At 41.4% G+C, this 25,201-nt stretch overlaps 1 protein-coding gene and 1 pseudogene across 4 annotated transcripts in view; both read right to left on the bottom strand.

The window, feature by feature from the left end:
* Positions 1 to 6,956, bottom strand: part of LOC142599333 (myotubularin-related protein 12-like) — an 83,946-nt pseudogene extending 76,990 nt beyond the window's left edge.
* Positions 6,957 to 9,124: 2,168 nt separating this feature from the next.
* The window catches only part of LOC104635589 (zinc finger RNA-binding protein), a 50,112-nt gene continuing 34,035 nt past the window's right edge, over positions 9,125 to 25,201 (bottom strand). For 3 of the 4 annotated variants that reach the window (XM_075738881.1, XM_075738882.1, XM_075738880.1), the window contains 6 exons: positions 24,921 to 25,062; positions 17,736 to 17,833; positions 16,819 to 16,914; positions 14,269 to 14,380; positions 14,061 to 14,158; positions 9,125 to 13,326 (listed from right to left, as the gene is read on the bottom strand). In XM_075738881.1, coding sequence (XP_075594996.1) covers positions 13,147 to 13,326; positions 14,061 to 14,158; positions 14,269 to 14,380; positions 16,819 to 16,914; positions 17,736 to 17,833; positions 24,921 to 25,062 — 726 coding nt within the window. In that variant the 3' untranslated portion in view covers positions 9,125 to 13,146. The remainder of the gene's footprint in view (positions 13,327 to 14,060; positions 14,159 to 14,268; positions 14,381 to 16,818; positions 16,915 to 17,735; positions 17,834 to 24,920; positions 25,063 to 25,201) is intronic. The other variant, XR_012832819.1, reaches the window with a different exon arrangement.

Raw genomic sequence — 25,201 nt, 5'->3', positions numbered from 1 at the left:
TTTAGCAGTCCGTTGCACCTTTCAACTTTCCCAGAGGCTGGTGCATGGTAGGGGATGTGATACACCCACTCAATGCCATGCTCTTTTTGGCCCAGGTGTCTATGAGGTTGTTCCGAAAATGAGTCCCGTTGTCTGACTCAATTCTCTCTGGGGTGCCATGTCGCTACAGGACTTGCTTTTCAAGGCCCAGGATAGTGTTCCGGGCAGTGGCATGGGGCACAGGCTATGTTTCCAGCCATCCAGTGGTTGCTTCCACCATTGTAAGAACATAACGCTTGCCTTGGCGGGTTTGTGGGAGGGTGATGTAGTCAATTTGCCATGCTTCCCCATATTTATATTTCAACCATCGGCCTCCATACCACAGAGGCTTTACCCACTTGGCTTGCTTGATTGTGGCGCATGTTTCACATTGATGGATGATCTGTGAGATGGCGTCCATGCTCAAGTCCACCCCTCGATCACGGGCCCATCTATATGTCGCATCTCTTCCTTGATGACCTGAGGTGTCATGGGCCCACCGAGCTAGAAAGAATTCAGCCTTATGTTGCCAGTCCAAATCCACCTGAGCCACTTCAATCTTGGCAGCCTGATCTACCTGCTGGTTGTTGTGATGATCCTCAGTGGCCCGACTCTTGGGTACGTGGGCATCTACATGACGTACCTTTACAACTAGCTTCTCTAGCCGGGCAGCAATATCTTGCCACAATGGGGCAGCCCAGATGGGTTTGCCTCTGCGCTGCCAGTTGCTCTGCTTCCATTGCTGTAACCACCCCCACAGGGCATTGGCCACCATCCATGAATCAGTATAGAGGTACAGCGTTGGCCACTTTTCTCTTTCAGCAATATCTAAAGCCAGCTGGATGGCTTTCACCTCTGCAAACTGGCTCGATTCACCTTCTCCTTCAGCAGCTTCTGCAACTCGCCATTTAGGACTCCATACAGCGGCCTTCCACCTTCGATGCTTTCCCACGATGCGACAGGACCCATCAGTGAAGAGGGCATATGGCTTCCCATCTTCTGTTAGTTTATTATATGGTGGGGCTTCTTCAGCATGTGTCACCTCCTCCTCTGGCGACATTCCGAAATCTTTCCCTTCTGGCCAGTCTGTGATCACTTCCAGAATCCCTGGACGATTGGGGCTTCCTATTCTAGCCCACTGTGTGATCAGTGCAACCCACTTCCTCCACGTAGCATCGGTTGCATGATGTGTAGAAGGAGCCCTCTCTTTGAACATCCAGCCCAGCACTGGCAGTCAGGGTGCCAAGAGGAGCTGTGCTTCAGTGCCAATCACCTCTGAAGCAGCTCGAACCCCTTCGTAGGCTGCCAATATCTCCTTTTCTGTTGGAGTGTAGCGGGCCTTGGATCCTCTGTATCCCCGACTCCAAAACCCCAGGGGTCGACCTCGAGTCTCCCCTGGTGCTTTCTGCCAGAGACTCCAGGTAGGGCCGTTCTCCCCGGCTGCGGTGTACAGCACATTTTTTACATCTGGCCCTGCCCAGACTGGCCCAAGAGCTACGGCATGAACTATTTCCTGTTTCATTTGTTCAAAAGCTTGTCGTTGCTCAGGGCCCCATTTGAAATCATTCTTCTTCCGGGTTACATGGTAGAGAGGGCTTACTATCAAACTGTAATTCGGAATGTGCATTCGCCAGAAACCCACAACACCTAAGAAGGCCTGTGTCTCCTTTTTGTTGGTTGGTGGGGACATGGCTGCTATTTTGTTGATAATATCCATAGGGATCTGACGCCGCCCATCATGCCACCTTATTTCTAAAAACTGGATTTCCTGTGCAGGCCCCTTCACCTTACTTCGTTTTATGGCAAAGCCAGCCTGCAACAGGATTTGGACTATGTTCTTCCCTTTCTCAGAACCTTCCTCTGCTGAGTTGCCCCATACAATGATGTCATCAATGTATTGCAGGTGCTCTGGGGCTTCACCCTTTTCCAGTGCAGTCTGAATCGGTCCATGGCAAATGGTGGGGCTGTGTTTCCACCCCTGGGGCAGTCGATTCCAGGTGTACTGGACGCCCCTCCAAGTGAAGGCAAACTGTGGCCTGCACTCTGCTGCCAAAGGGATCGAGAAAAATGCATTAGCTATATCAGTTGTGGCGTACCATTTGGCCGCCTTTGACTCCAGTTCATATTGAAGTTCCAGCATATCCGGCACAGCAGCACTCACTGGCGGTGTGACTTCATTCAGGCCACGATAGTCTACCATCAGCCTCCACTCTCCATTGGACTTCCGCACTGGCCATATGGGACTGTTAAAGGGTGAGTGGGTTCTGCTGATCACTCCCTGACCCTCCAGTTGATGAATTAGCTTGTGGATGGGAACCAGGGAGTCTCTATTGGTGCGGTATTGCTGCCGGTGCACAGTTGTAGGAGCAATTGGCACCTGTTGCTCTTCAACCTTCAGCAACCCTACAACAGAAGGGTCCTCCGAGAGATCGGGCAAACTAGACAAATGGTTCAATTTCCTCCGTCTCCAAGGCAGCTATTCCAAAAGCCCACCGGTAGCCTTTTGGGTCTTTGAAATACCCTTTCCGGAGGTAGTCTATGCCCAGGATGCATGGAGCCTCCGGCCCAGTCACAATGGGGTGCTTTTGCCACTCATTCCCAGTTAGACTCACTTCAGCCTCCAACAGAGTCAACTGTTGGGATCCCCCCGTCACACCAGAAATAGATATTGGTTCCACCCCTTCATAGTTCGATGGCATTAGGGTACACTGTGCACCAGTGTCCACTAGGGCTTTGTACTCCTGTGGGTTCGATGTGCCAGGCCATCGGATCCACACAGTCCAATAAACCCTGTTGTCCCTTTCCTCCACCTGGCTGGAGGCAGGGCCCCTCTAATCCTGCTCGTCATAGTCACTAGTCACCTCTTGCAAAAAGGACTTAGAAGTCCCTTCAAGAGGATCAGAAGTGCGATCAGGCCTTTCACTTGGTCTGGGGGGCTGCCCGGTGGAAACTGGAGCAGCATTCTTTCTGGAAGAGTCCCTTTGTACAGCTGTCTTGCCTTGTAGCTCATGTACGCGTGCTCGCAGGGTTGAGGTGGGCTTCCCATCCCATTTCCTCATGTCTTCTCCGTGGTCACGCAGATAAAACCACAGGATACCTCGTGGTGTGTATGCTCTATATCCCCTCTCTGGAGCAGAAAAATGCTTACTCCTAACAGCTGAAATGCGGGTCTGTACAGGTGGGGAGTAAGATATATCCTCTTTGAGTTGCCGGACGTCCTGGGACAGTTTCTCCACAGCCAAGACGAGGGAGGAAGAAAGGCTCTCTTCATGTTGCCGGAGTCGGCCAGCCACTTCATCCACTATTGGTGCCTCTTCACTTTTCCAGTCAATTACTGCCAGTGAGTTGGCGTACGATGATGGTGCACTTCGCACAAATTTTCGCCACATGGGTCGGGTACAGTGGACTTCATCAGGGTCTGTGGGCAACTGTGCATTGTCCGGATCATAATAAACCATCTCCCGCACAGCTAATTCCCTCAGATATTGGATACTTCTCTCCATGGTGGTCCGCTTGCTTGGCCGACATAGGACATCTTCACTGAAAGGATACCTTTCCCTCACACTTGACAGGAGTCGCCTCCAGAGGCTGAGGGCCTGTGCCTTCTTCCCAATTGCCTTGTCAATGCCCCCTTCCCTAGACAAGGACCCTAGCTGCTTGGCCTCCCTGCCCTCCAGTTCCAGGCTACTGGCCCCATTATCCCAGCATCCAAGCAGCCAGGTAATGATGTGCTCCCCTGGAAGGCGGCTGAAATCTTTCCGCATATCTCGCAGCTCACTCAGGGACAGGGATCGAGTGATCACTTCTGGTTCTGGCTCTTCTTCTTGTTCTCGTGATGGTCCCGGTTCATCATCATCTTTCACTAAGCGAACCGATTTCCTTGTGTATTTCTTTTTGTGTATAGGGGCGACTGATACTGGTGTGGGTTGATCTTTTGGCTCGACTACAGTGCCTGTTGCCGGGGTTTGGGTAGCTGCAGTGCCTGTTGTGGGGGCCTGGGCAGCTGCAGTGCCTGTGGGTCCACTCTCTCCCTCTGGATGGTGCTGTCTACTATCAAGCAGTGTTTGATAGATTGTGGCCAGGGCCCAGCACAGCGCAGTAAGTTGTGTCTCCTTAGAATCCCCACAGCATTTTCCCTTCAAATATTCCACCATTTTATGAGGGTCTTGCAATTGTTCAGGAGTGAAGCTCCAAACCATTGGGGGTGAAAAGGTCTCTAGATACCCACCCATACTCTCCCACATGCCATGACAGCCCTGACCATTCAGTCTTGGGGAAGATCCCTGGGTGGTACTCTTGAAAAAATTTTTGCTAACCCTGAACAGGACTTGGAAAGCATGCAGGAGACCTAGCAATAGGAATATACTGGCCTGAACATTCCAAGGGTATTCAAAATACTCAAAAATTGTTGTAACCAACCAAAAGGGAAAAGGGGAGGTGAAAGAGTGGGAGAAGGTATCCCCCCCTGTCTTCCCCATAGATTGGGTCCAATTATTAATCAGTTCTGAAAGATATTGACCGAGGTACGGGCCTGACCGAAATGCTACATACAAGTACCAGCTCAGACTCATGACTGTCAATGATATCTTATCATAAGTCGTTATCACACAATACAACAACATGAGAACACGAACCCCTCTCCCAGAGGTGATAAACAGTGCCACAGGGATTACATAGAATAAACACGGGTTTACAAACCAGAGCCATGTGACCAAACAGAACATCATTATGACCAGCGACTGTTTCAATAACATTATAAATGCTTATAATGACTTTGTTTTAACACGCTTGGGTCAGACTTGTCGTTATCACAACCTCTCGAGCCCCACATTGGGCGCCAAAAAGGACTGACGTGGTTTAGCCCCAGCCGGTAGCTAAGTGCCACGCGCCGCTCGCTCACCCCTCCCCCGGCGGGATGGGGAGGAGAACGGAAAAACAAGGGCAAAGCCTCAAGGGTTGGGATAAGGGCAGTTTACTGGGACAGCAAGGGAGAGGGGAAACAATCAACAACAGTGCTGATAACAGATAGTAACAATGGGTGATAACAGAGAACGATTTTACCCATCCCACGACCAACCAACGGACCCGACACTCGACCCGTCCCGGAGCCACGCCGAATCTGCCCCTGCCGGACTAGCCCCCTTTTATGGTGAGCATGATGTCACATGGTATGGAATAGCCCCCGGCCAGCTTGGCTCACCTGTCCTGGCTCCTTGTGAAATTAACTCTATCCTTGCCAGAACCAGGACAACCTCTAAGATCATCAAGTCCAACCATCGACCCAACACCACCATGTCTACTAAACCATGTCCCCAAGTGCCACGTCTACATGTTTTGTGAACACCTCCAGGGATGGGGACTCAACCACCTCTCTGGGCAGCCTGTTTCAATGCCTGACCACTCTTTTGGTGAAGAAATTTTTCCTAATATCTAATCTAAACCTCCCCTGACGCAACTTGAGGCCATTTCCTCTTGTCCTTTTGCTAGTTACTTGAGAGAAGAGACCAACACCCACCTCACTACACCCTCCTTTCAGGTAGTTGTAGAGAGCTATCAGGTCTCCCCGCAGCCTCCTCTTCTCCAGGCTAAACAACCCCAGTTCCCTCAGCCCCTCCTCATAAGACTTGTGCTCTAGACCCTTCACCACCTTCGTTGTCCTTCTCTGGACATGCTTCAGCACCTCAATGTATTTCTTGTAGTGAGGGGCCCAAAACTGAACACAGTATTTGAGGTGCGGCCTCACCAGAGCCGAGTACAGGGGCACAATCACTTCCCTACTCCTGCTGGCCACACTCTTCCTGATACAAGCCAGGATGCTGTTGGCTGCCTTGGCCACCTGGGCACACTTGCTGGCTCATGTTCAGCCAGCTGTCAACCATCACCCTCAGGTCCTTTTCCTCCAGGCAGCTTTCCAGCCACTCTTCCCCAAGCCTGTAGCGTTGCCTGGGGTTGTTATGACCCAAGTGCAGGACCCAGCACTTGGCCTTGTTAAACCTCATACAGTTGGCCCATCAATCCAGCCTGTCCAGATGCCTCTGCAGAGCCTTCCTACCCTTGAGCAGATTCACATGCCTGCTCAACTTGGTGTCATCTGCAAACTTACTGAGGGCGCACTCAATCCCCTCGTCCAGATCATTGATAAAGATATTAAACAAGACTGGCCCCAAGACTGAGCCCTGGGGAACACTGCTTGTGACCAGCCACCAGCTGGATTTAACTCCGTTCACCACAACTCTCTGGGCTCAGCCATCCAGCCAGTTTTTTACCCAGCAAAGAGTGCACCTGTCTAAGCCATGAGCCTCCAGCTTCTCTAGGAGAATGCTGTGGGAGACAGTATCAAAGGCTTTACTGAAGTCCAGGTAGATAACATCCACAGCCTTTCCCTCATCCACTAGGCGGGTCACCTGGTCATAGAAGGAGATCAGGTTGGTCAAGCAGGACCTGCCTTTCATGAACCCATGCTGGCTGGGCCTGATCCCCTGGTTGTCCTGCACCTGCCTGGTGAGTGCACTCAAGATGAACCACTCCATAATCTTCCCCAGTACTGAGGTCAGGCTGACAGGCCTGTAATTCCCTGGATCCTCCTTCCGGCCCTTCTTGTAGATGGGCGTCACATTGGCAAGCCTCCAGTTGTCTGGGACCTCCCCTGTTAACCAGGACTGCTGATAAATGATGGAGAGTGGCTTGGCAAGCTCCTCCACCAGCTCCCTCAGCACTCTTGGGTGGATCCCATCTGGCCCCATAGACTTGTGAGTGTCCAGGTGGCGTAGCAGGTCATTAACTGCTTCCTCCTGGATTATGGGAGGTTTATTCTGCTCTCTGTCCCTGTCTTCCAGCTCAGGGGGCTGAATGCCCTGGGGACAACTGGTCTGACTATTGAAGACTGAGGCAAAGAAGGCATTAAGTACCTCAGCCTTTTCCCCATCCTTGGTGGCCATGTTCCCCTCCGCATCCAATAAAGGATGGAGAATCTCCTAAGGCCTACTGAGGTATCCATAAGGGTGTATGGGAGTTAATTTTCCCTGTAGCAGCCCTCATAGTGCTGTGTATAAGTAGCTAGCAAGGCATTGATAACACACCAGTGTTTTGGCTATTACTGAACAGTGCTTGCACATCTCGCACAGCATCAAGGCTGTCTCTCCAACGTTCCTTCCTCTCACCAGTAGGTTGGGGGTGGGCAAGATCTTGGGAGGGGACACAGCCAGGACAGCTGACCCAAACTGACCAAAGGGATATTCCATACCATATCACATCAGCTTTTATTGTTGAGCAAAGAGAAAGAAGGAGGAAGGAGGGGCATTTGTTATTACAGCATTTGTCTTCCAGAGCAGTACTGAAGCCCTGTTTCCCAGGGCAAGTGGCTGGACAGGGCCTGGTGAAGGGAAATAGAGAATAAATCTTTTGGTTTTCCTTTGTTTCTGTGCACAGCCTTGGCTTTTCCTTTATTAAACTGCCTTTATCTTGACCCATAAGTTCTTTTCCATCTTATTTTCTCTCCCCTGTCCAGCTGAGGAGGGGGAGCGCCCCAATATGGGTGGGCACAAAAAAGGACTGTGGTGGGTTGACCTTGGCTGGAGGCCAGGTGCCCACCAAAGCTGCTCCATCACTCCCACTCCTCAGCTAGACAGGGGAGAGAAAATATAACAAGAGGCTCATGGGTCAAGATAAGGACAGGGAGATCACTCAGCAATTGCCATCAAAGCAAAACTGATTTGACACAGATTAATTTAATTTATTATCAATCAAATCAGAGTAGGATTAATGAAAAATAAAAATAAAGTCTTAAAACACCCCCACCCCTCCCCTTCTTCCCAGGCTCAACTTCATTCCCAATTTCTCTTCTTCCTCCCTCCCTCCTCCCCCCACAAGCAGCACAGGGGGATGGGGAATGGAGGTTGTGGTCGTGACATTCATCACACGTCTCTGCCGCTCCTTCCTCACACTTTTCCCCTGCTCCAGCAGCGTAGGATCCCTCCCCTGGGAGACAGTCCTCCACATACTTCTCCAACATGGGTCCTTCCCATGGGCTGCAGTTCAAAACTTCTCCAGTGTGGGTTCTTTCCACAGGGTGCAGTCCTTCAGGAACAGATTGTGCCAGCATGGGTCCCCCACAGGGTCACAAGTCCTGCCAGGAAACCTGCTCCAGCACAGGCTCCTCTCTCTCCATGGGTCCACAGGTCCTGCCAGGAGCTTGCTCCAGCATGGGCTTCCCAGGTCACAGCCTCCTTTGGCCATCTACCTGCTGTGGCAAGAGGTCCTCCATGGGCTGCAGGTGGATATTTGCTCCACCATCATCCTCCATGGGCTGCAGAGTACCAGCCTGCCTCACAATGGTCTTCACCACAGGCTGCAGGGAAATCTCTGCTCCTGCACCTGGAGCACCTCCTCCCCTGACCTTGGTCTGCACAGTTGTTTCAACATATTCTCACTCCTCTCTTCCAGCTTCTGTTGCACAGCAGTTTTTCCTCCTCCTTAGATATGTTATCAAAGAGGTGCTGCCACCATCACTTATTGGCTTGGCTTTGGCCAGCAGTGGGTCCATCTCGGAGCCGGCTGGCATTGGCTCTGTCAGACATAGGGAAGCTTCTGGCATCTTCTCACAGAAGCCACCCCTGTAACCTCTCCTACTACCAAAACCTTGCCATGCAAACCCATTACAAAAGGGCTGGCGTCGTGTCGTCCATGTCCGTGTCCCCCCCACACCTTTTTTTTGGGGGGTGGGGGGGGAGGGCAGCACATATAAAATAGCAGTAAATCCCTGTATTCAGGCACTTGCATCTCTTCCATGTTGTTCTCACTTGCATTATTAGCAATGCAGCTCAGCTTACTGTCTTAGTAAGAAAAACATTAACTTGTATAACCAGCAAATTACTGACAAATCTAAATGTATGCCAGAAATTAAGTCCATGAGAAGGGCATCTTACATATTCTGGAAAGAACTCTTCCTAATCATATGCATACAATTAATACAAACATGATGCAGCATATAGAAAAGGAAATAAAAATAGCTTACATAAGGAGCAAGGTTTGGGATTCTCATGTAGAAAGCAGCAGTTTGTTGCCTCCCTTTTAATGATAAAGTAACCTTTTACTGTAGAAAGTGTGATTTATTTTCTCTTGGTCAGCTATTCCATTCTGAAATCTTAGATTTTTAAATATGGCAAAGTTCAAAAATCCATAGAGGTTTCTTGATACCTTTCTATGTTTCTTTGGATTTAGGCTATCAACCTGAAATAGGATTGATGTAGAATATATGTGAAAGTATTTAAGCTAGGCTGAACCTTTAAAAGTTGATAGGCTTTAAACTATCCTGCAATAAACAAATCACTGGCTTCAGAATAAATATTAATGGCCCTGGCTTTGCAAAATAGTTTAAAGAAACACATGTATTAAAGATGACAACCCTTAATAAGGACCCTTGCTAATGCAGATATGTTAAGGCTACATTAAGTGTGAAAGTGTGCACTGTGCAGGATAAAAATCCCCAGCAGTTACTGCCAACCAGGTATCCATGAAAAAACAGTGAACTTTACTCTGTTAGGAACTTTACACTTGCCACATAATTATTAGGGCAGCATTTCTTAAAATGCAAACTCTAAAACATCAGAAGCAGTCCAAGAACTATACATTTTCTCAGTACTAGGAATATATAAATATTTGCACATTTTCATAAATCCAAATGAGAAAATGGAACAAAATGGGAGAATACAAATTAACAGATATTAACAGAATTAAGCCTGATTTTTATTATTTGGATGTAAATCAAAGCCATTGTGATAACACTGTAGATGACACTCCTTGGATTTTATTTTTTTTTCCTCCCCAAAAGACTAGGTGTCTGTTTCATTTTAAAAAGGCTGAGAAATACCACACTGCAGGAAAAGAGAACTCTTGAGAAGATTTATAAAAGAATCTCTCAGAAGAAATTTAATTTGCTAGTCTTTTTTGGCTAGGAAAGCTCTTTGGCTTACAGCTTTCAAAGGGTGGAAAAAAAACCAAAAACAAACAAACCAAAAAAACCCAAAACCAAACAACAACAGAAGGAAAACATGTTTTGGCTGAATCTATCACTGTACTTTGTAAACCTACAATGTAAGCAGGGAAAAAAACAACCAGATTGCAAATTATGCCTCCTATTTTCTTTTTTTTTTTCCTATTACTAGTGCCATGCTGATAAAAATTTATTTGGGCAGTCCAAACAAGTCTTAATTGTTTAATAAAGAAATTAATTTGGCATTATGTGACTAATCATCAGCAGATATTCAACAAGCAACAAGAATGTTAAATACGCATACAAATTGTTGTAGGAATATTTAAAGTTGATTCCAACTCTCAGAAAGTTGCTAGGTACAATAATTTTAAGTACTATCAAATCACTTCTGAGTAGTGAAATAGGTCTAAAAATAGAAGCAGCAAATGAACCCATCACATTCAATAGCTCTATAAGATTAACAGTTCATATAGAATTTTATAATAGGGCAAGAAGTTGATGGACTGTGTCCAACATACTATCATTTCTACCAATGTCTCTATACAGAAACCCATGTGAAACCACACTGCTCACAGACAGGACATACTTAAAAGCTAGACAGACAAGTCAAAGCTTGAAAAAGCTTCAAAACAGAACAGCTCTCATTTTACCAAATTGTTCTTCTAAAGTGAGTACTGGGGAAAATTCTTGCTGTGTACATTTCTCTTTTGTGTATTATGACTATAGTATCTGGCACTGAGATTTAACACACAGCGTTGCTGAATAAAAAAAAGGCAAACACTGCTTATTAGTAAACCAGTAGCATTATCAAAACATAGGATATTAAAATGATTACTTGTTTGTAAATTGATTACTTGGTCTTAGTTTCGTCTTCCTAAGCGCACAATGTAATATTTAAAAATCAAAGCTAGCTCTGTACTTTTTAAACCCTTGTTTTTCCATTCTTCTTGGCTTAACAAGAGTCAGAAGTTACGTAGTTAAAATAGCCCATTAAAATGAGCAGGAAAACAGAAACAAACTGCAAATTCACTCTTCTTCACACAGCGCAAAAAACATGGTCACAACTTCATATTTAATGTGGAATCACTAAGCATACAATAGTGGAAAAGATCCAAAAACTAGTTAAGAGTTAAAAGCCAGTAGAACAAAAATACAGGAATTCCACAATACATCTTTGACCTTTTTAATCCTAAATTTTACGGTCACATGCTTGAATAGACAAGTGTTAGATGGCTAACTAGACACCATGGCAACAAGATATCCTCTTAAAAAAGAGACTAAGCAGCAGCACATGCTTGGAGCTACGCATCAAGGCTGGACAACAGAAATTAGTGTAATCTGTTAAGTAATTTTAAAGCACACGTTAATTATCATATTTCTGATGATGAAATTGGTAAGAAATCTTTCCTACAATGAGAAAGCTTTCCCTTTATTTGCTAACCACTAATAACCACTCCTTTTAAAATTGCACTCTGATGCGTGAAGAACACTATTAAAATTTTTCTTTAAGACTCCCTCTATTTTTCTAAAATATTGTATTTTTATTCCACAGACCCATGCTGTTAGCAGTAGGTGTTGCAAACAAAAACATCCCCCTACTTCAAGAGCTATTTATTAAAAAGGTCAAAGATAAATTCGACTTCAAAACAAATGATCTTTGTAATGGTGTGATGCTCTCCTACAGCCATCGATAAAGTAGTTACCAGAATGTTAGTCTATGTTAACCTGTGTTTTATGTGTTTGCAACAAAGCATAATACACATTGAACAGAATGAGTGAAACTTCAGTTTCCAGTGTATAATGAAATTTAGTCATTAATACATTTTAGTTTTTATTTGCATATTCCACTGTAGTGCTGTGACAACAAATCACACCTATGTACCAGAGCATACATCAACAGTATGATGCAACTTTACTACACCACTGCTATATTTAGCTTTTTGAAAGAGACATAAGCATACACTGTGGCCACATCAAATCATTTTCTGGGCTTTTTTCTTCAATAACCTTAACTTTTTCAGTAATGCTTCACTTTTTAAAATTTGAATTATTGAAAAAAAAATCACAGAAAGTTTATACAGGAATAATCTCACAGGCACTGATAGGAAAAAACATTTATTTAAGGGCTGAGAGGCATTAATATCATATTGACAAAGTTGACTGAAAAGATTTACTAACTTTGTCTAAATGGGAGATGCCCACTTCTGCTTGTACATTGAAAAAAGAAATTCAGAAAGTTATTTTTTGGCCTTGCTATGTCACAAAGTCAATCATACAAAGACCTGTGTATTTAACCTAAAATGATAGTTTTAAAAGCCCTTTTATTAAAAAGAATAACATCATGCAAAACCAATCAATTATGCAGCTGATTTAAAGCTGTTGCAAGACCATACTATATATATTAGCTTTTATACTGCTAATGCACAACTAACAGCAAACTTTATTAGATTAGCACAAATTTGTCTTAATTACACTGTTATATCACACTAAGGAGACAAATGCCACAAGATTGGCAAAAACATTTAATTCTGAGCACTCAAATGGCAGGATAATTGTGTGTTGTAACCCCTTCACATTTAAGAAAAAAAAGAAAAAAACCAAAAAAACACACAACATAATCCTGCAGTCTCACTTTACAAAATAAAGTTCTGTAAAATATTAATTGGGAAGGGAATAGTTTATACTATCTAACACAAAGAAACTTATACAACTAGCGTCAAAGGCAAACAAAAAAACTTCTAAATAAAAAGTCAAAATACACATAGCAACAGAAGCACAAATGCTGCATTAAATACAGTCAAGATAAGACGATGCACTTGTTAATAAAAAGACAAAAAAAGAAGAAAAGTTATTAAAGTTAGCAACACATTTAAAGAAAATGCAATGAGGAAAAAACCCTCAAACTACTTTTTCCAATGACAGTTTCCATTTGCAGTCTTTCCATCCATAATCTCTCTGATACAGTACATCCATTAAAATATTTAGAATCTCACAGAAGAGCTAGGTTGTTCTCTTTCAAATCTAGTTACCCAGTTGGTTTTGGATGTTTTAAACAGACATTATCATCTCCATTTAAAAGCAAGGCAACAAATGGACTTTTTAATCACCTTCGATCTTAGCACTGATGACAAACATTTTTAAAAGTTATCATAATCTTTTTTGTCTTTTTTTCCCTCTGCTTCAAATCCATCAACCCCATCACTGTCCCTTCTTCTTTTACGATTATTATGGATGTTGAAGCGTTGATTCATCTGTGGTAACGGATCCATTCCTAAAACTTTGTGTATTTGACGGAATGCAAGGAGTCTCAGTGCAAACTAGAAAAAGGGTAGAAGATATTTCCATTAGAAACAAACGTCAATTTTGAGTACCTTGTCAAACAATTAATGAAGAACATTAGTGGTGTATATTATCCTTAGCTCTTATTATTCCCTCTTCCTTCCCCCAACAAAGTCAACACAATAAAATGTGCATGTCGCATTTGCTGCTTCTGTACAAAGTATATCATCTTAACTTAAAAATAATATACATGTGTTTTAGCTGCTGGACTTGCACTGCCAAGGCTTGTCACATGTCCCATTACGCATTAATAATCTTTAGCAAAAGAATCAAATGAAGAGGTAGGGGCAGTAACCTCTTAAGCTGCAAGCGTGAATAGTCAATACTGTAAGTAGATACAATAAATATTAAAAATTAAATGTACACAGATTTATTTATAAAATATTAAATACCAATGTAATTTTAACTCAACATACTGCTGTAGAGTGAGCATCTTTATGGATATATATAGATGGGAGTGCTTCAAACTTTTCAGGAAAATATGTTAATTTTAGTGCAAAAGTGAACACTATTATACATTGTCTGTTGTGACATTTTCAATGCCTAGCTTAAGACTGATTATCTGAAAGACTAGACTACATTCTAAGAAAGGAAAATTCATGTCCACCATATAGCTCCATAAAATAATAATAAAAAAAAATCCCAATACTCAAAAAAACCTCACCCAAAAAAACCAGCCAAATTTACTGACTTCACACATACTTTTCCTTACCTGTGCACTTGAAGTAATATCCTCTCGTTGCTGATCTGTCATTACAGTAAGTGTATCAAAAGGATCTTTCTCACAAGGGTCCAGAAGGCCAGGACCACCTACAATCATTAGGCTAATTAGTAGCACATCCTTACCTTATTTCAACCAAGATTACAGATTTTACATTAGTTAAGCATAAGTATACAGACACTGATCAGAAGTAACTTGCCTTTAAGGATGATTCCTGAAGATATACACTCAAAAACTCTTCTCAGTGCATCCCCAGGACTCTGCGGTCCAGTAGCACTGCTAATTGCTTTTTCCACAAGCAATTCCATAGCCTAAACAAACAATAAGAAAATCCAGCCAATTTAGAAGATTAAAACAGAAAAAAACCTACTACTGTTGTTCAATAAAGAACTTTTGATACTGGAATTCTGAAGAACATTACACATCACAGAAAGCTTTCAATTAAAATAGAAAAAATCAGATATTTTATAAAGATGAATAAAAAGAAATCTGCTGCAAGATTAACATTGAGTACTGATATGCTTCTCATCACAAGTTGTCCAAAAGTTTTATAGAAATTTATATAGTAGTAGCCTACGTATGCAGATAGATGATTTGTCCAACCATTTTTTGAGAGAGCATGAAACATGGTGGGTCACCAGAATCTGTCAGCCACATGAATAAACAGCACACAATATGAAATAATTGATTCATCTAATGAAATTAACAGGATGCTACAGAGAAATATTTTTTTTTTCTACAACAATACAGAAACTGAAAGCATCAAAAATATAATGACCTTTTAACATTAAAGTGGTTACTAGTTCTTCAGTGTAGCAAAACTGAAGTTCACAGCAAGTTTTTTCCTGGATATAGGCTAACACTAACTCAGATGTTAAACAAGTGTAAAAAAAAAAAAAAACCCCACAAAAAAACCTTGATGATAAATAGGTTTTCTAAAATTTACACATTATTTGATATTAGTTAAAATGGTTTAAATGATTACCTGTATTTAAAATATTTTTTCTGTGAATATTTCCATTGTTTACTTTTATTAGACTATTTTTTTCTCCAGAAAAACCTATAAAAATTATTTACAAAAGTAAAGAATAGCTTTCCTTAGCTTTTTCAGCATTAAATGGATGTTTCAATATCACCTCTTTGGCAAGTTTCATTTTCAAACAATGTGTGTCTCCTGTTTTTTGGGAGTTTGCTTTTTTGGTTCCTCTCCCAATTTTACAGTTGTTCAAATCTTACCTTTTATTTTTATTTTGTAAGAGTAAATGCCTATTCTAACGCATGCAAGTAACTACAGGCAGCATTGATTACAATTCTTCACTAAGGGTGCCCATTCCTTTCTATTTTAGCTCAATTTAACTGACAAATTTCAATTCTTGAGCATGGTATTTCCATACACCCACTGTATCACTCAGGATCAAGCTTTTGAGTTTTAGCAACAGTAATTTAGTTGTTTTCAAGTATGAAGCAAAATACAGCAGGAAAGAAAAAAAAGCAGATCATGTTGTGGCATTTATTCAAGTCTAGTTCTTTTGGATCCTCATACAATACACTAAAGTCTACAACTTAATCCTAGGAACACGTGAATTATGATGCCCTGGTGGTTTATGTGCACGAAAGGCTGGATTTTAAGTTTGAAAAAAATCAACCTTTAATATTCCTTCTAACTTTTAGGAACTTGACAAAATTCTTCTAATTTAGTTTTTATGTTTAGGTATATAAAGAGGATGATACTAATGTCTGTGTTTAGACTTCCTAATATTTTCTATTATTACAACTACTTAGGCTCTTTCTGAAAAGCTCTGGCATCTCTTTGGCCTTGTAACAGGCTTCTAGCATACAGGTCAGAAGTTCTACATCCAAAAAAAAAATTATTTCTTTGATCTATGAAATTTCATCTGTGTCTGTCAGAAATTACATGTATTTAAAAATCACCATTTTCATTCTGTCATTGTTTTTGTCAGTAAGGCTTTGCCAAAAGGCCAAAAGAACTGACTACACAGACTTCAACATTGATACATGTCACTTGCAATGCATCAGGTACCAGGAGCAAGCCAGGAAGCACTTTTGGAGAGAACAGAGACACAGCTAGGCCTGACACACTGCACTGACTGCACACTGACTCTCTTGTCTTCTGGCTGTGCCTTAGAACAAATATTATGAGAAATAAGAAGCATTCCTTGTTCTTCATCTACGTGCCTGCTATGTGTTGCAATAGTTCTAAGGATGCTGTGCTGGTTTTCGCTGGGATAGAGTTAATTTTCTTCATAGTAGCTAGTATGGGGCTATGCTTTGGATTTGTGCTGTGTATTGATAATACAGGGATGTTTTAGTCACTGCTGAGCAGTGCTTACACAGTGTCAAGGCCTTTTCTGCTTCTCACACCCCCCCACCAGTGAGTAGGCTGAGGGTACACAAGAAGTTGGGAGGGGACACAGCCAGGACAGCTGACCCAGACTGGCCAAAGGGAGGATTGCTGCTCAGAAACAGACTGGACATTGGTGGTTTTTTTCCCTCCACCATAGGTGGTGAGCAATTGCTTTTGTGCATCACTTGGGTGTTTTTATACAAACAACAAAAAAACCCCACAAACCAAAACACAACACCCAAACAAAAAACCCCACCCACTCAAACAAAACTCTACGTTACTCATTGAAAAAGTCTACATTTTAAAACTGTAATAACGCCTTCCTATGCTTTACTTGCAGTACCATGCGCATTAAAGAGACTTATTCAAAAGAACATTACTCACCCAGCTTGGAAAATCAGACCAAGTTGGAACCCGTTGACAGAGGTCACGAAGAATACGTATGATAACCACACAGGACTGCAGACCATTAGCTCTAGCCTTGAGAGCAATACAAAATCAAATTAATCAATCCCAGCACCTACAGCAACTAGGACTTGTTGAAAGACTAAAACACCACTGTTCAATGGAAGCTCAGATACAAGAGTGAAACAAATCATTCTACAACTTTATTCCATGAGCTGCCATTTACAGCAGTATTTTATACAAGGTTAGTAATTTAAGGTGGTAGAAGTCAAAGTGCACAAGTTATACAAGAATAATCTTTCTTGATCCCTTGTACACTTTGACCTATGTTCACTTGTAACAATAAATACAGTATCTTTCTATATTAGAAATAAAAAGTATAAAGTAAAGGTCTAAGAAATAGGTATAGAGACTGAAAGGTCAAGGGAATCTGTTTGGTTTCTTTATCGTGCCTTTGCCAGAAGGCAAAGTCACTAAACCAAACAGTTACTTCTCACCTTTCACTCCCTACACTTAATATACTTAAAGAAATAGGAAAAAAAGTCTTAAATCTAAACACAAAGCTTTAAACACATATTCCATTATTTAAAGCAAAGTTACTCTGCAGCCTTATGGAATATATAACAAATATACAACATATGATCACCCCAAGTGAGTCAAGCTTTCAACATTGCCTTCTCAACGACCAGAAAAAAAAAATCACGTCAAATGAGCAGTAACTGCATAAAGCAGTTCCTCCATACTCAACCTTCTACATTTAAATTTAGGGACTAAAAAAATATTAAGTATTATCAGCAAGAACAACGTTGAGTGTTTTCACACAGTTAAACATTTATATTGCAACTGAACTAATCTCTCATAAGGCTACAAGAAGAAAGTAAAATGATGTTCCGAACCTGGAACCACTTAGCGTGGCGTAGAGCAGCCAGAGCGTCAAGGCATTTTTGCCTGTCCAAGACGTCCGGTGGGTCTTTCACCATACCCGAGGTTATATCTAAAATGGATTGAATTGGCAAAATGCAGTGAGGAATGGGTGTTTGACCAGGTGAGCAAGACACTTCCTTAAATTAGCTTCAATGTCACACATGCCATTTAAAGTTTAAACACTTGAACAACAAACGTAAATGTTCAATAAAAGCCATTCAATTAGGATTAGGGCATCAACCCAGTATGAAGATCAAGAGTATATTATACTTTAGCTCTCAGGTTATTTTTGAATGCATTGCAGATTATGCAATGTGTAGTACTTCTTTCTTTAAACTAACACTGGAAAAAACACATATCCCCTAAAATTACATACTGAAGGAAGAATGGTTGGACACAGTGCACCAGCACAGAGAACACAAGACAGAAGGAACACAAAAATCCACTTTAACCAAGCAGAAACATTAAAACTTAGTTTCTTGTAAATTCTAATGGTCACGTGTTATTTAGGACCTACTCTTTAAAAGAGAGACTAAGCATTAAAAAAAATAATCTTAAAAGCACTAGATGTTTAGTAATTATGTTATTTTTATCATACCTTAAACTTAAAATGGAAATTATATCGCTTTTTAAAAAAAACAAACTGACTAAAGGAATGTCAAATGCTCTTCAGTATTAGAGTTCCATTACTTCCTAGTATACTTTCTCTTACTCATATAAATAAATTCCTCAGCCCATGATATACATGCTCTCATATTATTTAGGATATAAGGAGGGATCTGAAAAGGGACTGCTTTACTTAAGATACAGCAGGAAAAATAAAAGCAAGGAATAATTTAAAAAACAAAGCAGAATGTCTGAAAGATAAAAAAAGATAGTAGATCTTATATACTTAAGTGTTCAGAAAAGTATTAATTAAATTACCAAGTTGATTGCTTTGTTACCAAAAAGGAAAACGCTATAAAGCCCTTTTTGGAAGTGGTTTACTCAATGAAAGTGGAACCACTGACCAATATCCAAAGATCATCAAAAATCTGCATCCCAACAAAGAGGAAGTCAAGCAAAAACACCAAGAGGCCCCCGTGGATGAACAAGGAAGCTCCTGGACAAAGTCAAACAAAAAAAGGAAGCCTACAGAGGGTGGAAGCAAGGGCAGGTAGCCTGGGAGGAATACAGAGAAACTGTCCGAGCAGCCAGGGATCAGGTTAGGAAAGCCAGAGCCCTGACAGAAATTAGTCTGGCCAGGGATGTCAAGGACAACAAGAAAAGTTTCTATAGGTATGTCAGTGAGAAAAGGAGGACGAGGGAAAATGTGGGTCCCCTCCAGAATGAAACGGGTGACCTGGTTACCCAGGATATGGAGAAGGCTGAGGTACTCAATGACTTCTTTGCCTCAGTCTTCACTGGCAAGTCCTTGAGCCACACTGCCCAGGTCACAGAAGGCAAAGGCAGGGACTGGGAGAATGCAGAACCGCCCACTGTAGGAGAAGATCAGGTTCGAGAATATCTAAGGAACCTGAAGGTGCAAAAGTCCATGGGACCTGATGAGATGCATCTGTGTGTCCTGAGGGAACTGGCAGATGAAGTGGCCAGGCCACTCTCCATCATATTTGAGAAGTCCTGGCAGTCTGGAGAAGTTCCCACTGACTGGAAGAGGAGGAACATAACCCCCATTTTTAAGAAGGGAAAAAAGGAAGACCCAGGGAACTACAGGCCGGTCAGTCTCACCTCCGTGCCTGGCAAGATCATGGAGCAGACCCTCCTGGAGACCATGCTCAGGCACATGGAAAACAAGGAGGTGATTGGTGACAGCCAACACGGCTTCACTAAGGGCAAATCATGCCTGACAAACTTGGTGGCCTTCTATGATGGGGTTACAGTGTTGGTGGACAAGGGAAGAGTGACAGATGTCATCTACTTGGACTTGTGCAAGGCATTTGACGCTGTCCCGCATGACATCCTTGTCTCTAAATTGGAGAGACATGGATTCGATGGATGGAATTGGCTGGATGGTCGCACTCAAAGAGTTGTGGTCAACAGCTCAATGTCCAAGTGGAGAACAGTGACGAGTGGCATTCCTCAGGGGTCGGTACTGGGACAAGGGCACTGTTCAACATCTTTGTCAGTGACATGGACAGTGGGATCGAGTGCACCCTCAGCAAGTTTGCCGACGACACCAAGCTGTGTGGTGTGGTCGACACGCTGGAGGGAAGGGATGCCATCCAGAGGGACCTTGACAGGCTGGAGAGGTGGGCCCGTGCGAACCGCATGAAGTTCAAGAAGGCCAAGTGCAAGGTCCTGCACGTGGGTTGAGGCGTAATCCCAAGCATGACTATAGGCTGGGCAAGGAATGGATTGAGAGCAGCCCTGAGGAGAAGGACTTGGGGGTATTGATTGATGAGAAGCTCAACATGAGCCGGCAGTGTGCGCTTGCAGCCCAGAAAGCCACCCATGTCCTGGGCTGCATCAAAAGAGGTATGACCAGCAGGTTGAGGGAGGTGATCCTGCCCCTCTACTCTGCTCTGGTGAGACCCCACCTGGAGTACTGCGTCCAGCTCTGGGGGCCCCAGTACAGGAGAGACATGGAGCTGTTGGAGAGAGTCCAGAGGAGGGCCATGAAGATGATCAGAGGGCTGGAGCACCTCTCCTATGAGGACAGGCTGAGAGAGAGTTGGGATTGTTCAGCCTGGAGAAGAGAAGGCTCCGGGGAGACCTTATAGCAGCCTTCCAGTACCTGAAGGGGGCCTCCAGGAAAGCTGGGGAGGGACTGTTTATCAGGGAGTGTAGTGACAGGACAAGGGGTAATGGGTTCAAGCTGAAGGAGGGTCGATTTAGATTAGATGTTAGAAAGAAATTCTTTACTGTGAGGGTGGTGAGGCACTGGAACAGGTTGCCCAGAGAGGTTGTGGCAGTCCCCTCCCTGGAAGTATTCAAGGCCAGGTTGGATGAGGCTTTGGGCAATGTGGTCTAGTGGAGGGTGTCCCTGCCTGCAGCAAGGGGGTTGGAACTAGATGATCTTTAAGGTCCCTTCCAACCCAAACCATTCTATGATTCTATATGAAATGGTATCTTTGGGTTAATTAAAAATTGTAGGGATATAATGCAATGATCAGCTTTAAAAGTTCTTTGTTTTACTAATTATGAAAATGGCTATTGTGACTAGTGACAAAGTATATTGGTAGCATAACTGGCAATGCACCAGATAAGAGAAAAGAAAAAGCCCTCACTTAATGGCACTCATTTCACAGGAGCTGGCTGTATGGAACAATATAGTTTACTCCAGCAAGATATAAATTTAGGTAAGTCTGAGAATAAAATTTTTATATGTGTGTGTGTGTATATATACACACACACACGAGAGAGAGAGAAAGTCTCGCGAAACAAGCTGGCAAGAAGAAACTTCTAGGAATGCTGCAAATACAGCTCTAAAATCACCTATTTATACATGAATGTAAAATAAATAGTAGGATATTTACTACACAGAAAACTAAAAAGCCATGAATGAACATGGTGCTACAACTTTGCAATATAATAATAAAATTTAATCTGAAATACTACATTCAGATTTGGGATTTTTTTTTTTTTAATAGGATAGTACCATTGCTGTGTACAGGGCTAAAAGAGAGAGGATTTCAAAATAAGAACAAAGCTGAGATTAATATAGGTATCTTCTCATGCAGATATTCAAACTTATGGACTATACGTTAAAGTAGAAAGAAGGAAAAAACTGCACTAACAAGGCATTTACAGAGCAAATAAAAGACATTTAAAGTGGTATTTCATTTAAAACAAAACAAAAACCCCCAAAATCTCCCAAACCTATACAAGAGAGGTGCCAGGTAAGATAACTGGTGAAACAAGTACAACTTGGATATAAAAGACAAGGAGTACGTTTGGAGAAAACCCACAGCAGGAAAAAAGTGGCAAAGTAAGGTTGAGAAATTAAAAATAAAAATATGGGTCTGATGGGTCTAGTAGCCTAATTAATTATTTACATTCTTCTAAAACAAATATGCAAATAGGTGACATTGCGCAAACTTTTATCACAATAATTCATTACATAATTTGAAACTCCAATTACTTCTAGCTCTGAAAAACTTCAATTTGGAAAATAATTTTACTGAAAAGAATTACAGTTTAAGTGCACAGAAGAGAATCTTACTCAGTGCTGGAAATGTCAATCTAAAATGTGCTACTAATAGATATATGAATACCCTTGAAACTTAAAAAGATTAAGTTGCAAGGCACCTATTGCACTGAGAATACATTGACTGAAAAAATGTATCAAGGAAATTCTTGTAATACTTAATCTGTGGATTTTTGCATCTGTTTCACATTTCAGGATTAACCCCTTAAAGACTATTTAACTAAATTCAGAAGCCTAACCTACCACTCTGTTAAGCTAAGACAAAAAATTGAATTAATTTACAAAACACAAGCATGAATTCTTACCCTACATATCTTAATTTATTACTAGCCTAAATATAAGGGGTTAATCTTCAGTTAGACATGCTGTGTCCACACTATCTCTTCATTAAAAGTTAACAGGTATATCAATTTTGGTTAGTTTTATTATATCAAATACATTTTACTCAATCAACTATTTCAAGACTAGTGTGAACACTGCTTAATTCTAGGAGACAAAGACAAAAAGAAAAAACCACACAGAGTAACAGCAGATGCTAGGACTATGTATCCAAACCCCCTCCTTTGTAAAGCATGGCAGGTGTGACACTGAGCTTTAGAAAACCTTGGTCAAAAATCCTTCCATTGTCTTGACAGCAACTCCTGACAGGAATCAAGTCCCTCTGCTAGAAGGCTTTGGACTGAGGCTGTTAGCTAAGGATAAAAAAAAAACACTCATGCGCACACATATATCTGTTTATAAGTATGTATACTTTGTTTCCTGAAGGAAAGATTCCACAGCAGGGGTTAAAGCACTTTGAATATATCAGATTCGGTAAACCGTGAAACGCACAATACTGTAAAGAAGAGTAGCTACGCGGTTAACAATTTTACTTCACACTTTTTTTTCCCCCAGCCTTTTATCATGTAACGGGATTATTGCACATCAAACATGTTCTACTCCATGTGCAAGTCTCAGTCTCATCTTTACTCAAACTGGTTCTTCTAATAAAGCCTTCCTTATCACCTGAACTAGCTCCTCAAGTAGGCTAAAAAAAAAAAAAAAAAAAAAAACCAAAACGAAACTTTCAACCATTTTAAGACACAGAGCATGAGAAGCTGCGGTAAGAAAAAAAAAAAAAAAAAAAAAACAACAAACCCAAACACATACTATTACTCTGCAGCAAATAAGCAGTCTTCGTAATAAGGCCACCTTTGCTGCAATAATTTGCAATTCAGTCTTCTATTTGCTCTAGTTTCAAAAGTGAACTTTTCTGCACATCCATTTTATACTGCTCAGTGTCTTGAAGAGAAATCTAACTTTATTTTGCTTGCCTAGAGGCAGTACTGCATTCAGCAGTGAATAAACTCACAATGATCATTTTAACTCAAGTATGGGTCAGACAAAAATACAGATTTGTTTCCTTTACGTGGCATAAATTAAGGGATTGATCACGGTAATTTGAAATTTATTTTCTTTTTAGTCTACGTCATAGAATTTTAGGCCAGAAAATTGAAATTGAGTATTGTGGCACAAATCAATATTGCACTTTTGCACAATACATTAAGAAATAAACATGGTGTTTATTTCATTTAATGGTTAACGTAATTTAATAATCAAATCTTTTAAGTTAAAGTATTCTTTATGAACTTTAATATGTGAAGTCTGATTCAGTACAGACAAACCAAGAGTCATGTTAACTTAGATTATAAAAAAAACAAGTAGAATTGGTTGGGTGTGACAGTACTTGTACAAAGCCTTTATAGCTAGGAATAATATGCACAGCTTAAAAATCATGTACAAAGCACTCTTCAGAAGTCATCCAAACTAGAGAATGTATCTTGAAATTTTTCTTCCTGATGATGTAGGACAACTTTGTTAACACAGCTTGCTCACAATGCACTAATAGCTACAGAACATTTACTAACACAATATAAAAACCTCAAGTATTTTAGAGGACATGTAATTATGATATGAAATAAAAAAGCCTCTGTGGCTTATATAAATATATATATACACAAGCACATGTACACATACACAATTTTTTCAAACCTGCATATGAGAAGTGTTAAGATAGTCTCAGATTTCCTATCTGTAGGTTCACCATCAAACACCAGAACCCTGTTTACCATGATCTCTTTTAACTATGAAAGCACAGGATTAAAAGGAAACAAATGTTAATTTTATCTGACCCATAAACAAAAAGAACCAATGTACTGCAGACATTAATCATGCTTGTTGGCTTAAAAGCTTTTGGAGCTTTGAAAGTGTTACAGAACAGACCCTAAAGCAACACTGCTGGCACCAGAGAAACTGTGAACTTCAGAAATGTAATTTGATTTACAAGCTCCGCCTTCTGCTTCAGTTAAACGACAAAGCCATTTCTTATTGTACTAGTCTGGGTTTTCCAGTTGGATAGAAGACTGACTGTAATACCAGGAGCCTAAATATACTCAAAAAGCACTCCAGACCAAAAAGCAACCTCAGAGAGCTGGAAAAAAATTGCATCGTCTTTTAAAGTTAGAAGCACTGTTACCATCAAAAGTATTATAAAAGTGCATTTTAAGTGGCATTACTATTTGGAATGTGTAAGCTATGGTAATATTGATTCAGTTTAAATCCCAAAACCTGTGATTTTTCTAAAACCATACAATCTTCCTCTTAGAGCAAGACTACTCTAGAAAGCCAGTTTATAACCACTTGCTATAAAATACTTAGTTTTCCCACATAATTTAAGGTGTGTGTGGGGGGGGAGGGGAAGTCAAGTTTGTACCTTTTCCAGAAAGCTGAGGTTGGACATAAAGTTAGAATTTTTTGAAATTAAATAAAGGCATCATATAAGCATTTATTTTAACCAACTGTTCTCCATCGAGATTGGTTGTTGAAAAACAAGGTTTCGATCAAATGCATTAGTAGTGCCAGCATGTTGCCTTCTAGGACCTTAATGCCATCTTAAAGCAGATTAGATAAACATATAACAAAAAAAAAAAAAAAAAAGGTGAGAAAGAAGTAACATCTTTAACTTCCCAACCTCCATCCTTCATGTTCTCCTCCCGAATGACTGGAGATGTCAGTGTGATAGTAACTTGCATTTTGGGTTCCACACATGAATTTAAAATTATTGCTGCTTCTGGAACTGCACACTTGATATCATATTTCTCAGGACTTATTACCTAAATATCGAGAAACAGAAATTTCTATTGGCATGTGGCCAAGAAAAATATGGGGAAGAAAACAGATTTCAACATAGTCTTTTTAATAGAAAGACAGAAATGCAATATAATTATATGAAGCAGATACCTCTGTATTCAA

Source organism: Balearica regulorum, chromosome W (assembly GCF_011004875.1).
Source record: "Balearica regulorum gibbericeps isolate bBalReg1 chromosome W, bBalReg1.pri, whole genome shotgun sequence".
NCBI lineage: Eukaryota > Metazoa > Chordata > Aves > Gruiformes > Gruidae > Balearica > Balearica regulorum.
Note: the sequence above shows the minus strand (reverse complement) of the source record. Positions and strands in the feature narration are given on the sequence as shown.